The following is a 17,770-nucleotide window of genomic DNA, read 5'->3' as shown; positions in this document are numbered from 1 at the left end:
TGTAACTACATTTGTGGATCACGTTCTAATCATGTTTCCAGCTCTGTTTTGTTGTTCAAATTCTTGTTTATAAAAATCTTTAGTTGGCAAGCAGAATTTCGTTATTGGCAACATCGCATCCGCTATCGCATGATGTCACGCTTAGCCCTACGCTGGTGCTATGACGTCGTCAATGGATCGATCCAAGTGCCAAGCCGCGCTGTAGTTAGGGTTGATATTAAAAAAGGAGTTCTTGGTGTAAAAGATGATGTAATCAGTAGGTCAGTTGAAAATTCTATATCGAATGGTTTAACAAACTTTTTTCCAATTTTAAAATTATTTTTATTGCGAATTTTTTTTCGGACATTATTTACAACAATTATTTTTTCATGTGGAAGATAAATTTGTTCGTGTTCTAAACAAAATGGATGCGTTATATGTTTTTTGATTTCTCGTAACATTGTAGTGTTATTTTTTTGTATATCCAATAATACATCAAGAGTTTGATAAAAATCTTAGTATCATCGATTGAGGAACTCAGAAAAAGATTAAATCATCGGCCAACGGTTTCTTAAGATAAATCATTCGACGAATGCACTAAATAAAATTAAAAACTGCGCCAATTTTTTTAACCTTAATTTTATTTATTTTTCGCTTGGATCGATCTTGAGCTAAAAATTATCACAATCAAACACCCAGTACATATTTATTATCTAATTTTACTTTTCCTGGTATAAAATGAAACATTAAATTGGGAAAACCTGTATGTTTATGAGATAAAAAAATGAGAAATTGTTGAAAAGAATTGAATAGAAAAATTATTTTAACTGATACGTATATTAGTTACACGTGTATAACTAAGGATGATAAATATTCTAATAATGTAATGTTATCTTGATTGTTGTGAATAACTTTTATAATAAGTGTACTACTCTTTTTATGATAAGTATCGTTCTCTAGTAGCTATCTTCAGAAGTTCTGTTTTCATAGTATATGAATTTCTATAGTTACCTATCACTGTTATGTTTTAGTGTTATTTATAATCCAAGAGATGGCGCACTTAATTGATAAAGTGGTTGCATATTTATAGTAAATTAGATCATTTTAACTTCACTCTGTTGGCAATAGTTTTCTTCAATTGACACTTATAACTTTGTGTTATTGTATGTTCTCATTTATTCCAGTTTAAAAACACCATATTCGTTATTTATAAAATTAAGTATGTCGGAAAAACCAAAAATGGATTTGGGAGTTTTAGAAGAAGATGATGAATTCGAGGAATTTCCCGTAGAAGGTACTTTTTTTAAACAAATTGTGGTTATGTCGAAGTGATTTGCAAAATCTGTTTTAGATTGGTCTGGAAAAGAAAAAGATGATAAAGATATTAGTGTATGGGAAGATAATTGGGAAGATGATAACGTTGAAGATGATTTTAACAAACAATTAAGGTAAGGTTCTTTATTAATAATAGACATCTCTGATTTACAAAATATTTTTATTTCAGAGCTCAACTCGAAAAACAAAAAAGTAAACCACCATCTAAATAAATAAAAGTGAAACGTATATTAATATGAAATTGTATTTTTAATTTTGTGATTAAAACATTTGAAAATTTTTTGTGTTGATTATTTTACCACATTGCCATCTAATAATATAACTTGTATCTATTTCGAAGATCTAGACAAGGTATATTTTTTTATCACGGGTCGCCACTACGTAAAAGCCTTTCTTTCTTGTTTAATTCTTTCTCTATCTAATTAAAGTCAAAACCTTAGATCATAACAAGAACCACTTCAGCTCTTTTAAAAGCGATTGAGTCCAAGTGAGCAGCTGAAGCAAGAGGACTCAAAATCAATGAACAGAAAACCACGTCCATGAGAACTCCGACCTCCCAAGTTAGAGTACATCGCTACCTGTTTGCCATCAATTCAAATATCTTGGGGCCTTGATAACTGAAAATAATGATGTGACAATGGAGATCAAGAAGAGTTGCTGCGGGAAACTGATGCTTCTGAGTAGTACAGAGAACGCTCAAGGTTAAACGACTCTCATGAAGGTCAAAAATAACAATCTGTTCCATAGTCATACACTGATGCGAGACATGGACTGTGACGACGACAAGTGAGCGGATTTTGAACTGCTTCTGCTTTTGAACGTAAGATCCTGCGATACTTTGCAGAGACCAATGTTTGGCGAGCCAGGTTTGATGGCGTTCATCCAGAGGGCGGATCTGATTGATACCACCGCAGATCCTTGAATGGAATGCCTAGAGGACGACGACTGAGAGGAAGACTGCGCCTTCGCTGGTTGGAGGACGTTGAGGCAGACCTGATACAGCTAGGGGTTGGATGTTGGAGGCACCATGCCCAGGACAGTCGATTGTTGAGAAGGCTCTGGTTCTCAAAGGACCATAACGCCGGTTAAAGAAGTCACAAGTTTCCAAATATACTAATTATGTTGTTTTCATAAAGTACATAAGTTTTTTCTTATAATTACTTTCAATTTTTTTTATTTAGCGCACAGAAAATAAAGAATAGGAGATCGGGAAAAATTTTCCATAAGCTTTGTCTTTGTAAAAACAGATGAAAACAGGGTGTTTTCATAGAAAAATTACTGTGAGACTTCTGTGTTTTGCGAGTAGAAAAAATTTTGTATGTAATTTGTGTGTAAAGGTCTTTTTTTATTAAAGTAAAACATTCGATTAATCTGAATGAATGACATCAAATCAATGTTATATGTCTAATTTAGTTAGATGTATTTTAAAGAAATAGACTAAAACTTGTAAATGAATAATGCTAAGAATTTGTTCAGGAATTTAATTATTGTATATAAAGTGTGACATAATTGGGTAAATTCTATAAAATTTCGCTTTTGTAATGAGATTTGAGTATCACCTGTCCACAAGCGAACAAATATTTTTGAGGATTCAAAATAATGAAAGGAAAAGCAATCAGTAAATTTATTAATGAAAAATTTTGAGACACATAAAAAATAGCAGTAATAACATGGTTCCGTTTCGAGAAAGGCCGTGGCTGCCTCTATTTATAAAAATAGAGACAGCCACGGCGACAAGTTTTTCCAATATCCAAAATTCCACCAAAACGATCCACACTTCGTAATACCACATTTTCCCATTTTTATTATTCCGTAGTATCCATTGCTACGGTCGGGACCGGATCCCTGGGAGCTTCGTCCCCCGCATCTTCTCTAAGCGGATCAGCAGGAAGATCATCTGCTGCAGCACCACCTCCTCCGCCACCCCTACGTTCTTCACCTTCAATTAGAGATAGATACGGAGACGTTTCTTCTTCCTCAAGAATTTTAAAGTTTTGACCTTTACCAACATATCCTATTGATACGTTTTTGGTATTTAGATCCACCTAAATAAACATAATTGAAAAAAAATTATTGATTATATATTTAGTGGTACTTACTTCTGGAGGTAAAGTGTCCCTTAAAGCTCTTAAACCATGTTTAATCAATTCTTCCAATGAACAAGACGTTAACTCATCTAAATGTTTTTCCAAATAAGTTCTAGCACTTTGGGATCTCGCTCCAATAGACATAGCCTTACAATCATAAAAATTAGCAGAAGGACAAGTCTGATAAATGTGGGCACCAGATTCATCGTAACTAGCTACTAATAAACCGACCCCAAAAGGTCTACGATCATACCGTTGAGTACAATGTTGCATTTTGTTACCTATTCAATATAAACACTATAAAATATATTTAAAAATTAATAATAACAAAACTAACCTAATATACTAATAAGACGATTCAGCGGCATATAAGTATCTAAGGAATACTTGTAATTGAGACATTCATTTCTCATATATCTACTTAGGATTCTAGCGTCAGCTGTAAGTCCTGAAATGGTTATTCCAATATGATCATCGATGTTGATAATTTTCTTTTGGTAAGCCGATAGTTCCGACGAAGCTCTTTTTAATGCAATAAGTACAGCATGAGCTTTACTTTTCAAACCAACTGTAGCGGAACCTAGGTTAACTGCTTCCATTGCATATTCTACTTGATGTAGTCTCCCTTGAGGACTCCAAACGGTCACATCACTATCGTATTGGTTACGAAACATTTCTATTGTTTAATGTTTCGATATTGTTTAATTAACTAAACTTACGAAAACAAAATTTACTCCCCGATAGCTATAACGACGAAAAATTGTTTGTAATGCCGTGACTTTTCTCAAAATTCAATTGTCAACTGTCATTAACATAGATCTCAATGGAGCTCATAGACTACGTAATACTAGACTAAGCATTGAAATTTTTGTTTCAATACTGTAGTAATTATTATAATGAAAGTAACGGTATATATTTTTGTCAATGTTAGAATTCTTCTTCTTAATTTCTCATATTGTACTCGTTTGTATAAATATTTCAGCCTTGCCAATAGCATAGAGTTAGCATCAACTACAAATATAATCTATTCAATTTAAAAAGATTGTATATCCAGACATTTATGAATTCTTTTTAATTCGAAAAAGAAAATCACTATAGTGAACCACATCTGATTATAAAGAATATACTTATTGCTAGATAAATTTACCTATCAATTATATTTTTTCATATGAAATACAGTATTCTGTATATTTATAAAGGTTTTTAAAAGTACGATTTATATGTAAACAAGATTATTAGTTAACAATCATAGACATTTACTATGTCTATATTAACAACTAAGTAATTACATTGTCCTGACATCTAGTATCCACGAATTAAAACTACTAACTTTTGAGAGAAATTTTTTATTTGTGATAAATATAGTGGTTGATAGATGGCATAACTAATACAATATATCTAATAAAATTAAATGTTATTTTACGACATATATAATTAAAAAAATATTAGATTTAATATTAAATATTATGAAAATTTTTTACTTATTATAGTCTACTCAATTTAAAGGAATATTTTACCAAGAGAATTTTATAATTCCTAACCAATTTCTAGCGAAATTTAAGAAATGTATCTATTATACAGGTCCAAGTTAAAAGAGGAAATTTTTGAAACAAAAAAAACAACGTTATTACGAGCTATTTATATACATTTACTTGAAGAGACTCAGTTTGCGACGGATTGAGGATGTTCATAGCATCAGCTACAGGTGATCAATACTTCTAGTCCTGTCGTGGCCCCAGCGCACTAAAATAAAAAATAAAGTAATCATGTTTTTTGGGTGCTAATTTTAGGGTCGAGAATGGCGAAGGGATAGCACAATAATAAAAAATCAATTACTAGGTATTTAAAACTTACCATCTTTACATATATACCAACAAAACAATATAGACAAAATATATACCTACAGAATTAAACTTAGTCGGGCGTGCGTAATCTCTAGGAGTGTAGACTGTTGGTTTTTCCAGAAATATGTCACCAGGTATAGCGGGGGGAGTGAAGACAAATGAAGACAAATTGGAAATCCCTGAGTCAGGTTTGAGGGATTATTATTGTCTTTGAATTCCACATTAGTTTGGAAACGTCGCTTCAGTTCAAAGAAAGGATGAAAATCACTCGGTGCTACGTCGGGACTGTATGATGGGTGTTCGAAAATGTCCCCTTGAAATTGTTGAAGGAGTCTTTGGGTTGATCGTTCCTGTATGCTGCAGAAGTCTCTTCATTTTTTTCTTTGTTCTCGTCATTATGAGCATATGAATCCTATTTGGAAGGTACAATTAACATAATTTAGACATGACAAAAAAATCTGTTATGATGTAAATAAAAAATTGAATATTTGAAGTTTTTTTGTGTTATTTTCTTTTTTTTTTGAAATTGAATCAACATTTAAAATATTTGAAAAGTTTCTACGAGTTCTTCTTGGAATTATTTGGTCTACAAATCTACTGAACCCAAATAAACAGCATGAAAAATCGTCCATTGTCTCGGTTCAACTTTCAAAAATTTTCCTTTTACACAAAGAAATCTTTTCAAGAAATTCCCCTCTTAAGACCGCTTTCGTTTACCCTTAACCCCCAGTATGGAGTAATGAATCGACGCGTACACTTCGACGTCTCTAGGGCGGGGCGTCTCAACGCACTGGCAGCGTCGACCACGCCCATCGTAAAAAAATGGCGGGGTAATGAGGAACGGAAAAACTCCGCTAGAGGGCTTTCAAAATCATGTGTAATTCCAAAAGTGCATGGCGGACCAGACTTTAGATTGTTTAACTTGATAAAATAAAAAAAGAACGCGTATTCAAGTGATTTTGGTAAAAAAATTCAGTACTACAACTGGATTTTCGTGGCTGGAGTGTAATTTTAAGTTTTTGCCGAAATAATGGGTAAAGTTTGATGTTTATTATAATAAATAAAAATATTGATGTTTGATGCTAAAGCTTCTAAAATGATTGCAGCCTTTTGGGGGTACAGAATGCAAACTGATTTTTTTAATATATTTTGATAGTTGCTTGACGTATTATTACCCAGATATTTACAATTTGATCTATATTAGTATCTAAATATTTCTTTAATCATCTGTATCCAAAATCATTACATTTTAGGTATGTACAAAAACACAAATAGAAAAAAAAATATTTAACTAAACCCCCTTTGGCAGAAATGATCGCAACTACATAACTTGGCATGGGCATAACATTTATAATATTTATCTTAGCTAAACGATTTTTGAAAATATACCCTAAGTTTTTAATTGGATTTAGGTATGGTGATTTACGAGGTCAATCAAGGACGTTTAATTCATTTTACCGGATAAAAGTTTATACCAATTCCAATTGAGAAGGATTCAAGTGATTTTACAAGATTCTATCAAATGTTCATATGAATAGATCAATCCTATGGCCTTATATTTCAATGTATTCGCCAGAATTTAGAAACTAAGCTTCCATTGTATTATATATATATTCCCCAACTTATTGTAATGTTTTTCGTCTTGATTTAGAGGTGTCTCTTGCGTTCTTAATTTATTTATATAAACTACACTTGACTAACTTATAGTAAATCACTTATCAATATCACTTAATTAACTTAAATAATTTATTCAAATTCTTCGCTTACTTTGCTAATTCGTTCTGTTCACTACGACTATTTATTATAAACTGAAATACACTGCGCTACGTACAGTCCTTATATATTCAAAAAGTAATTCTCCAAATATCTAGAAAATAAAGAAACAAAACAAATAAATAAATAGACCTTCCTAGAAATTATTCAAAAGAAGTAATTTGAATAAACTGTTTGCTGTAAAAACATCAAACGAATTCCGGGTATTTCAGAAAACGCAACGTCTTCGCTGAATTTTAGAATTCTACCAAATCCAAGCAGGACCAGCTCCGGGGCGGAGATGATTTCGTAACATTATATTGATAAATATCGACATCCTCAGGTTAAGGTCGGAAACTTTCCAGGAAATCTTCGTATAAACAAACTACGGAAGTGTGAAATATGAGGTTACATGAATAATTTTGAGTAACTATAGCGACACATGTTTCGCGAGGATAGATTACACTCTTAACTGTAAATTCGTCATTTCAGCTAGCACGGAATGTCCCCTTGTCTACTTCTGAAGACTTTGATTGTAATACATATACGTAACTGCGACGTATAAGCAGTATTTCCAGGCATCCGTAGCATAATAACTTCACTTTTTTCAAGTCCCACCACAAATAAATCCGAATTGTTGATATTCTAAATAATTACCAAACAACCAGATTGAGTGTTTAGACATTTTTCTTTTAACATGATCATTGGCGCAATTCAGTAGCACTAGTACAAACATGATTTTTTCGCTATTTTTTGTAGGAATCTTTTAAATTTTGACAAAACTGTAGAAAATTTACTTCATTTGACATTGAAGATTTTAGTAGAATCGATTATTCTTGTCAAATAAATCTAGCAGTTGAAATATTTTCTCCATCCAAATCCAACTGCAGAGACCTGATGCTTTTCTTCCTTGGTTAGCTCTAACATTTGAGGATGTAACTTGCCTTTTAAATGATATTGTTGAACGTTTTGCATTTTCATTTAGACCGTATTTTATTGTCCTATATTTTTTATGGCTTCTTTCATGTCCATTTCTGACGATACCCTGTATAAAATGAAAAATTTCTCAACATAGATTCAAATACGTCTGACCTTGCTAAAAGTAACCGAACAGAAATCATTTTCATCTTTAATGGTATTCTCGCAAAAAAATAATTTATAAGGGTCTGCAAGGGTCAAATTTTTTACAAAAAAATTAATAACTCAAAAAGTATGCATTTTTCAGAAAAAGTTTTTAGGCAAAAGTATACTAAAATTTCACGTAAATTTCAAAAATGTATTAATATACAGGGTATCCTATATAAAATAACAAAGTTACGGTCGACTTTTCACGATTTTACTATAAGTATACATATAGTTTTAACTCGTCGTGGGACACCCTGTGTACTACGTTAATTGAAAATTAGTATGCATTATGTAATTTATGAAATATTTTTAATACTACTTGGTAGGAACCATGTAACTTGCGCCCTCTTTGAGAATCCGATATAAAAACAAATGTATATTCGTATGAAATTTTATTAAAACGTTGCCAGTGGTGCCAAATCGTAAAAAATTCATTTTTTTTTTCATAAAGTCAAATTGTTTTTTTATTCCAGTTGTTAATTGTGTAGATATTTATTATTTGGACAGAAATTATCAAAAGGTTTTTCTGTAATAATCATAATGAAAATAAAAATTATAATACGGAATAATCCATTAGGTATATACATTGTTTAATCTGTACACACATTATTACGAACATAAAAAATAACTATAACAAAATGTCATCAACTAAGTGCTCGTAACTATCTAATTAGATAATATAATCAAATTATACAAGGTGTCGCGTAAATTAGTTGAGTTCATAAAAGGTACATTAATGGTTGTTGAAAGGTATAATGATTATTTAATTGCCAAAATTCTTAAAATATGGAAAAAACTTTGGATGATTCTAGTTATCTAAAAATGTGGAATATACAAAAATAACCAGTTTCCATATGTTGTTGTTCGGTGAATGAAGTCGAAGCGTTTTTCTGTTTATGTAACAATTAACCAGTCAGCGCTGGGTCGAATATTTGACACTGAAAGTTTGTAAACACGTCGGAGGTGTTGACATCTGGACACGGTATAATCATTTGTTTTTACGAAGAAGTTAATGACGTTTGTTTTTTAATAAAGGTATTGATGATCATTTAGTCGATGTTTTACGTTTGTTGATGTTTTTAATATCACTTTGAAATAATTATACAAAATTAATTAGAAAATTAAAAAAGAAATTATTCGTGGGAAAATGGATTTGTATGTTGATAATAATAAACATAACCTGAGATTTATATAAGGTCCTACAGGGTGGTAATTTTGGCCACTTTATATCCTTATAAATCCTGTAGACGAATCTTGGACGTATCTGTTGTTTATAAAATGCAGTTATTTTCTTTGATCCCTTAAATACAAACCTACCTAACTTTTTTTTCGAATCTTTCTCGTATTCAGGCCCTCCTGACGGATGTTCCTCAACCAGGAGATTGTTTCCTACCTACTCTCCTGTGGCCATCTATTTTACCCATGAGGTGTAGAGCATATTGTTTACATCCCCACCAAAATTCACAATTACACTGTCTGATGAGTGATAACCAAGAGATTGAAGTTTACTCAGATGAGTTGTAGAGCCCGTTAACGATTTCCTCTGAAGACACGACTGCGATATGACTTCGGAAATTTATCTGTCGTCAAAATTTCTGTATTGTCCTGTTTAAGATTAATTCATTTTCTAGCATTTGTCTATATAACCATATTTCAAATGCTTCTATAAGGTTGATTGGGGCAGCTTCCAATATACATATAAGTTTTACGATCCCATATGAGTTATCCGTCACTTGTATCAACCATCTTGAGTACTGCGACATCTAACCTAACCTAACCAACGTCATCTGTATTTTGGGTCATCGTAGATCTTTTTTTTATATCTGATTGGAGATTCGAACCCCGGATCTTAATGTTGCATACCATACCATATTTCTACGTTATCGATTCGTTATATAATGGTATATTGAATGATGGTATACAAGCGAAAAAGCGTATTATACCGTAGGAAGAAAAACATCAGACGTTTGACTTTGACGTTGACGCTATTGACAGTTGATATTCAATATGTCACAATTCACGACGTAACTTCCGCCCCAATTGAGTATTAGTTACGTGGATCGATTAATAAAAATTATATCGATCCATATGTGTCACCAACGACTGCAAAACCAAATGGAATAGGAGAAAGGACTCCGGTAAAAGAAATCACGTCCATTAATGCGAACCGACGTCTAAATATAAGAATTCTGCTTCTTTACACGAAACAATTCCATTCTGGATTCTCATCCAGGAATATCTCAAACAAAAGATGATGTATTTCGAAAGGAAAGGACTCTAGAAAAAACTGCACGTATAATTGAGCCTCAACCAGACATATTTAGAGCTACTGTTTCTTCTTTTCCACTCACAAGTCCAGAAGTTCTTTCCGCGTTTCCACAGTCTGATCAAAATTTAGAACGAAATTCAAGATGAAAAGAAAAAACTGCAATTCTGACGTCCATACCCTATAAACAGGAGTTGAAATATCTCTTGCAGCGTTGCTCACAAAGGAACATAAACAGCTTCAAGAAGATGTTTCCATCGAGTGTTTGGCAATGTTTCACAGAAATAAAGCCGTTTCATAACCATGGATGAAACGTAGGTTCATCATTTCACACCAGAAATAAAAGAACCATCAAAACAATGGACTAAAAAGAAAGAAACGGCTTCAAAGAAGGCAAAGACCTTTCCATGTGCAGGCAAGGTCATGGCGTCGATATTTTTGGAATAAGCGTGGGATAATTTTCATCGACTATGTTGAAAAAGGAAAAACTATCAACGACGATTATTATGCTAAGTTATTACGAGGTTTGAGCGAAGGAATCAAACAAAAAAAGCCGCATTTGGCTAAATTTTATCAAGACCATGCACCATCATTACAAAAATTAATCAATTGTTTAAATTGCTACCTCATGCACCCTATTCGCCATATTTAGCACCCTCGGACTATTTTCGGTTCTCTAATACCTATACAACAATGAAGAGGTGATTTCGGTAGTTAATTGCTATTTTGAGGAACTCGACGATTCTTATTTATAAAAAGGGTATCAAACTTATTGAACAACGCTGGTAAAAGAAGATTGAGTTGAAAAATAAATATATTTTTTTACAACATTTTTTGTATTTTCATCCCTAAACATTCAATTCATTCCCTTCTAAAATTCATTAAATGAAATCCATTTTTCTGTATGCCAAACATCGAAATTTTCGACTGTTGGACACAACAAAAAATGTTTACCAGCTATCAATCCGTAAAGTATGTGGAAAAAATTCTCCCCTTGGTTCGGTTTCGGACTTCAAAGGCCCAACTTCCAAATATTGAATACCGTTCAGTACCTCCGCAAAATCGAAAGTGAAATTTCAAGCAAACAACTAAGCAGAACTAATCGTTTTTTGCGCTCACGAATGTGTAAACATATTTGGAATATTTTATCAATTAGAGTCTATGCGAGTTAGAGAAAGGGGAAGAAAGTCTTAATGGTAGTGAACAGGGACGTATACATTTTGTATTCCACATGCGTTCTGTTCTGTAGCCTCTTTAAATACATAGATAAATATTTAACTAGAATTTGAACCATATTTATAAAATACTAGAAGAGACATTAATTAATAACTTCGTGCTACATTGCTGGTTGATGCAAGTCACATGCAACTAGTACACATATTGTCGTAAATCTGGCAACGTTGTCGAAAATTACTAGAATGAAACATGTTTTCACTTCAAACAGTTGTGTCTGTGTCATGGTTATACGTGTTCGTCGAGTAGACGCCTTTTCAGAACGGATAATAACTATGTTTACCAAATTTCCCAGCTCACCGCTACCAAATCGTTCCACAATGTGTAAAACGTACCAGAAATTCTTAAATTTCTTTACGACGAATACTGAAACGCATGAACCATCGTCGTTTAACGTCTACGCACTTTACGAGGATGATCCGTAATTCCAGCATTCCATTTGGTGGTCGGATAAAGCAAAATTCAAACTGAACGTTACGGTGAATCAAAGTAACTGCGTGACAAAACTTGAATTACCAGAAACCTCACGTCTTCATTGAGGAGGAATTAAACCTGTCTGGGGTGTGTGTGTGGGCAGGTATCCATCCGGAAAGTCCAATTTTTCCTTATTTTTAGTCACGTGACGAACCAAAGTTTTATCTGGAAATGTTCTGAGATTTACGTTGGCAAATGATCCAAATGTTCATTTTGGAGAATGGTTAAGCAGACGAGGATGCGTTGAGTGGCCCTCACGGTCATGGAACATGACACCCTGTGATTTTTTTCTGTGGAGGATTCTCAAGGATCGCGTATCGTTCCCGACCTCAGAGCAGTCTTACATGCTTCGCCAGAACTGACTCAAATTGTTGAGGCTGTCGTATGATGATAGATCTTAACAAAATAATCAAAGAAATTTCTTTGAGACTAAAAGATGCAAATCAATGCACAAGACGTTGATTCGAAAGAGCTGTCTAAATGTCTATATTAAATATATTTGGTTTTGCTAATAAAATTTGGTGTGATAATCTAATAGCAGCTTCATTCTCCACTTTTAAAATTCGAATAGACGGTATTACTGAGTTGGAACTGATGGCTTAGATATTTTCCCTGGAAATAAAAAATCTCAAATTTATATGCTGTAATTAAAAAAATTTGGGGTGCAATATGTGAAAATTATTGAGCTGACATAACTTCCCTTAATAACCATGATGGAGTGGTTCCTTTGGGCCAACCAGCCAGAACCATCTTGGTATTTGGTTCGTATATGTTTCCAAGAATGTTTTCTGATTTATTATACTGATTTATAGTAATCAGATTATTATTATTAATTATCTATTCATAGATACTATTAATTGTTTAATATCAGTTGATTAATAAATATAATTTACGGAAAAATATTATTTTCATTGGTTTTTGATGAGATAATTCTACGGCTGTATATCAAATTAAAAAAATAATTTGGTCTTAATTGGAAAAGTTGTTTATATATCTTAATCCTGTAACTTATCCTTTGTCCACTTCCTTGTTTCGCACTGGCGAATAATCGCATATCAACGGGGATTACGGGGTTGAACTGAAGCATGATTAATCGATTCATATAATATGAGAGACGGAGGGCCTACGTTGTTATTGCGGGCCGTAAATAATGCCAATTGGGTCTACAGGTGATATTCGGGGGCACTGGCACATTGTCGGCTGGGTTTTCGAAATGGAGCTGGGACGAGTTTTTATAAAATTTTTGGGCACATTTCGTGTTAAATGTGATTTATTAATCATACAGTGAAAAAACTTAGTTATAGGCATTCAAAGTTACGAAATCAGAAGTATATTTTTCAAATTATACATTCGAACATTATAAATTTTTAATGAATGAAGGCCAGGGACGGATGATGCCTAATGGATACAAATTCGTCATTCTCAATAGATTTTACAATCGATTTCTTAACAAAAAAGATCTGAGAAAATTTTTCTTATATCACAGCATTATTTTACCCCATCTACTCACATCCTGTAAGGACTAAGGAAAAATTAATTTTTCTTATCAGTCGAAACGTCAAATTTTATCTATCTTTTCAAAATTATTAAAAAAATTAATTTTGAAACAGAAGAGACCTAAAATCAAGAAAATTTTGAAGCATAAACATATCAAAAGGTCTAAGGAATAAGAAATTAATGAAATCCTGTATATATATTGAAATTTATGTAGTTTGAACAAGATTTTCCGGAATTTCACCTGTTAAATATCATTCATTATCTAATTGGTAACGAGAAGAAAGATTTTAAGTTCATCATTACAAAAATTTAGATTTAAATATAATCTGGTTCAATCTAGTTTTATGCCTTTTTCAAATAACTGAAATCTATTTTCTATTAAGCGACTCCAGTTTAGTTTTATGCGTGGTATTTGATATAAATTGCTTGAAAACTTATCTAGTCGGTGCCGCCAAAACAAACCCGATTATTTTTATCGTATTTCTGCATATTTCATTTTGAAAAACATTTATAGGTCAATTTGCGAATTTTTGAGAAACGTATATTACGCTTACTTAAAAATTTAGAACCACAAGTTGTTTACAAAGTATTAGACCAAAAGAAATAGAGAAAACTAATTTTGAAATGCTAATGAACTGAAGAACACGATAAAATCCCCATGGTGATTGTTACTTTAGTATTAAATCAGTTATTAGATTAAATTCTCACAATTTTCGTGCACCTATTCCCTTCAAAGTATTAGAAGAAGATATTGAAAGCTCCTCAAATTCGGCCTCCCTACATACTTATGGATAGTGATTTTGAATCATCAATTTCAGTACAAAACCAGCCACATGTATTTTTAGAAGCCGACTTGAATTGATTAGTAAGAGATTGAGGACGTCCAACAGCATAAAACTTTGCTTGACTCAAAAATTACCTTCAATTTGTATATAAATTGAGGCTGAATTTGTGAAATATTTTGCACAAAATGGATCAATCATCTAGTGCCAAGCAATTGCTAGTAACTCGTCTTGGTGATTCCGAATACACACCTTCCGACTGGAGATTTTTCTTCAAAAAAAGAGTCCCAAAGGTTTTTTTTTCTACATAATTTGCGTAAGAAATTTCTTTCTAATATTTGTGTAAAATATTTTCGGCTGTATAAGAGGCAAAATCAAGGAAGGGAATCTTTGTAGGATCGTAGATTAAGAGCTGGATGATGATGATGATGGTGATGAAGGATTATTGGTTGTAGCATGAGTATAAAATTTATTAGAAGGTGAAATATTCAAATCAAGATATTCAAGATATGGTAAAAAATACTAAATACTGGGACACAAAATGGATGGACGAAAATTCGTGAACATTAACTACATGTCTTCTTTCAGCCGATAAATAATGGAAAAAAAAAATTTTTTTCAACCGAAAAAAGTAATTATAAAAACCTAAATATAAATAAATATTTATAACAGTTTTTTCATGGATATTTTTGTATTTTTTTATGTAATATATTATGAAAATAAATGAAAACATCGTGGTTTTTCCATATTTTGGGATTTCTCTGTTTTGGCGCAACCCCTAATGGCAAGAAAGCAGTGAAAATTTTTAAATAACAATGAAATTATTTTAAAGCTATCATTCCATAAATCAAATCATCAGAACACTTGCAGCCCAGTCACCCTTTTAAATCATCGAAGTAGGGTGACTTACTAAGGACTAATAGGTATGACGTTGCATGAAATTCTGATTAAAAGAGTTAAATAAGCAACAAAAGGATTTGTTTAGCAGGATTAGCACCCCCTAGAACTGTTAAATGTATTCTAACAACGCAGTCAACAGCATTTGCACTAAATTTTGTCTTAACTAGAAGATTGATGGACTTGATCAGCAGGTGTCTTGTAAAATATTAAATTTCAATTTAAACAATAGAACATAGTATTATTTTGGGTTGTTGTACAGTCATATGTAGTTCAAATGTTATGTATCGCTTTCTATCAAAAGGCGTAGGAGCTTCACGGTGCTTCAAAAAAGTTGGTTTTAATTTTCATGCTATTTATACATATGAGGATGGTTCTAGAAGTACCTGACACAACAAAGAAAACACCACCACCACCAAAATTTTGGAAAAACCGCCGAGCCATATTTTCAAGTCTGGGAACAGAAAATATTCCGAAAGGGCTAAATCTGGCGAATAGAGTGCACGAAGTAGCAATTTAAACTTTGATTCATTAATTTTGGCCATTGCACCATACTCATCTCTGTTTGTTTTTCCTTTTTCAGCCAACGCCATGACCTTGCCTGCAGATGGAACGATCTTTGTCTTCTTTGGAGCCGGTTCTCCCTTTCAGTCCATTGTTTTGATGGTTCTTTTGTTTCGGGTGTAAAGTCAAGGACCCAATTTTGACGTTTCGACCTTATTTCGTACTTTATCAAAATATTTTAGGAAAGATCAAAAATTTTATACACTAAATCATACAGAAAGATGTAAGAATTAAGAAATTTCTATACATATTCAGCTCATTTCTATATTCCTATATCAAAACACTTTCAAATCTCATAGAAAAAATAAATTATTTCGTTTTCTTTGCAGCTGCAGGTGTTGGCCTCACTAGCGGCGGTATTTGTGGCGTGTGCTGTCGCCCGATCACCGATCGATTTCTTCTGAGAATAATGGACGTCTCTTACCACGAAACTTGTGTACAGTGCTGTGCGTGCGGAGACCATCTTATACATACATGTTTTGTTAAAGACTCAAAATTATATTGTAGATTAGACTACGACAGGTAAGTTTCGATTTTATTTCGAACGGTATTATGAGTCAATCAATGAAACACAACAAGAAAAAAATCGAAATCGTTTATCCTTTCTCTGATGAATTGTCTTGCGCAACATTTTTTGAGCATTTGACGGCTACATCATGTTCAGGGCGGTTGTTTAATAGCAAGTCCGCTTCGTCGATATAAGAAATGTTCCCAGCCTTGATCATTAAGTCGTTTTCAATCAATGTACGTTCCAAAAGTGACGTGATGTCTTATTAAATTTATGTGTGTTTTTTTCGGCCAATTTAAAGGTTATGGAACGTATAAAAGATCGCGTTGGTGCAAATCCAAATTTTGTAACTCTTTTATATAAGTCACTAGATTAAGCTCATTCTGAACTCCTAATGTAGAAGAGAGTATCAAGCTTTTAATGTATTATGCAGAAGTAACCTCAGATCACTGTTTTAGTGTCCAATTACTGCTCCTGGTGATCTTCTTTCTTTCGTATTTCGTTGGCATGACTAGATATCTGTTAGCTGACTGTATGATACGAAAGAATGAATATTTAATTAGATCTTTACCACTCTCTAGATGCTAATGCGTCAACTCTATGAGGAGAGACAGCTCACAATGATGTCAAATTTAGGCAAAATGCATAAAAAATACGAAGAGAAAGATCTAAAGTTAAAGGTCACTAAAAACAACTTCATAATAATATAAACAATGAAATGTAGAAACTTCTTGGTAATCAAGAAGCTGAAAAGCACCAAGCTCTTAAATTAATCATTGTGAAAACTTTTCAAATGATTGTGTTTCGTTTAAATTGTATGATTTATGAAAAATTTCCTTTAATAACGAACCAGATATTTCCCAATAGAGTGCGCATCTTTTCGACAACGATTTATTATACCGTGCATCGAGTTACATACTTAAATTTGAAGTTTCCAAGTAGTTTGCAGACACCCATTTCCACCAAAAACTAATTTAGAAGTTTCCACTTCATCGATCAAAAGTATTTCGAAGTGGAAAAGTCAAACAAGAAGTCGACCTTTGACAAAAACACGTTTTCGGAAACTTCACGCAACTCCTTTCGAGTTATAAGACGAAGTTTTCAACAAATATTTGGTCTTTAACAGAATCGGAATGAACATTTTGTATTTATATCAAACTAGCTTTTATCAGCGACTTCGCTCGTATTGAAACCTTTAGAAATGAATCAATATTTTATCGCTTGGATGGGTTAATCAATTTTCTAAAATTATCACATTCAATGAAGTTTCAAAAACTTAGTAACTGTTATAAACACAATAAGCACCATAAAGCATTGACTCCAAAAGAAATACACAATGAAATAAAATTATTAAACCCGAAAAAAGCACCGGGCTCTGACCTATTACAATGCAATGCAATTCTGAGACTCGGATATTGGCCAAAATC

At 32.7% G+C, this 17,770-nt stretch overlaps 2 protein-coding genes across 2 annotated transcripts in view; one reads left to right on the top strand and one right to left on the bottom strand.

The window, feature by feature from the left end:
- Nucleotides 1-2,923: 2,923 nt before the first annotated feature.
- Nucleotides 2,924-4,282, bottom strand: LOC130447449 (proteasome subunit alpha type-1). Its single transcript, XM_056784263.1, has 3 exons — nucleotides 3,739-4,282; nucleotides 3,414-3,682; nucleotides 2,924-3,359 (listed from the first exon to the last, which is right to left on the bottom strand). Exons 1-3 carry the CDS (start codon nucleotides 4,073-4,075, stop codon nucleotides 3,120-3,122), a joined length of 846 nt encoding a protein of 281 aa, XP_056640241.1. The 5' UTR covers nucleotides 4,076-4,282; the 3' UTR covers nucleotides 2,924-3,119.
- Nucleotides 4,283-6,117: 1,835 nt separating this feature from the next.
- Nucleotides 6,118-17,770, top strand: part of LOC130447597 (LIM homeobox transcription factor 1-alpha) — a 30,327-nt gene continuing 18,674 nt past the window's right edge. Inside the window, exons 1-2 of the mRNA XM_056784500.1 lie at nucleotides 6,118-6,279; nucleotides 16,165-16,357. Coding sequence (XP_056640478.1) covers nucleotides 6,276-6,279; nucleotides 16,165-16,357 — 197 coding nt within the window. The 5' untranslated portion in view covers nucleotides 6,118-6,275. The remainder of the gene's footprint in view (nucleotides 6,280-16,164; nucleotides 16,358-17,770) is intronic.

This window comes from Diorhabda sublineata, chromosome 8 (assembly GCF_026230105.1).
Source record: "Diorhabda sublineata isolate icDioSubl1.1 chromosome 8, icDioSubl1.1, whole genome shotgun sequence".
In the NCBI taxonomy this organism is placed as follows: domain Eukaryota; kingdom Metazoa; phylum Arthropoda; class Insecta; order Coleoptera; family Chrysomelidae; genus Diorhabda; species Diorhabda sublineata.
This window is presented reverse-complemented; position numbering and strand designations above follow the sequence as displayed.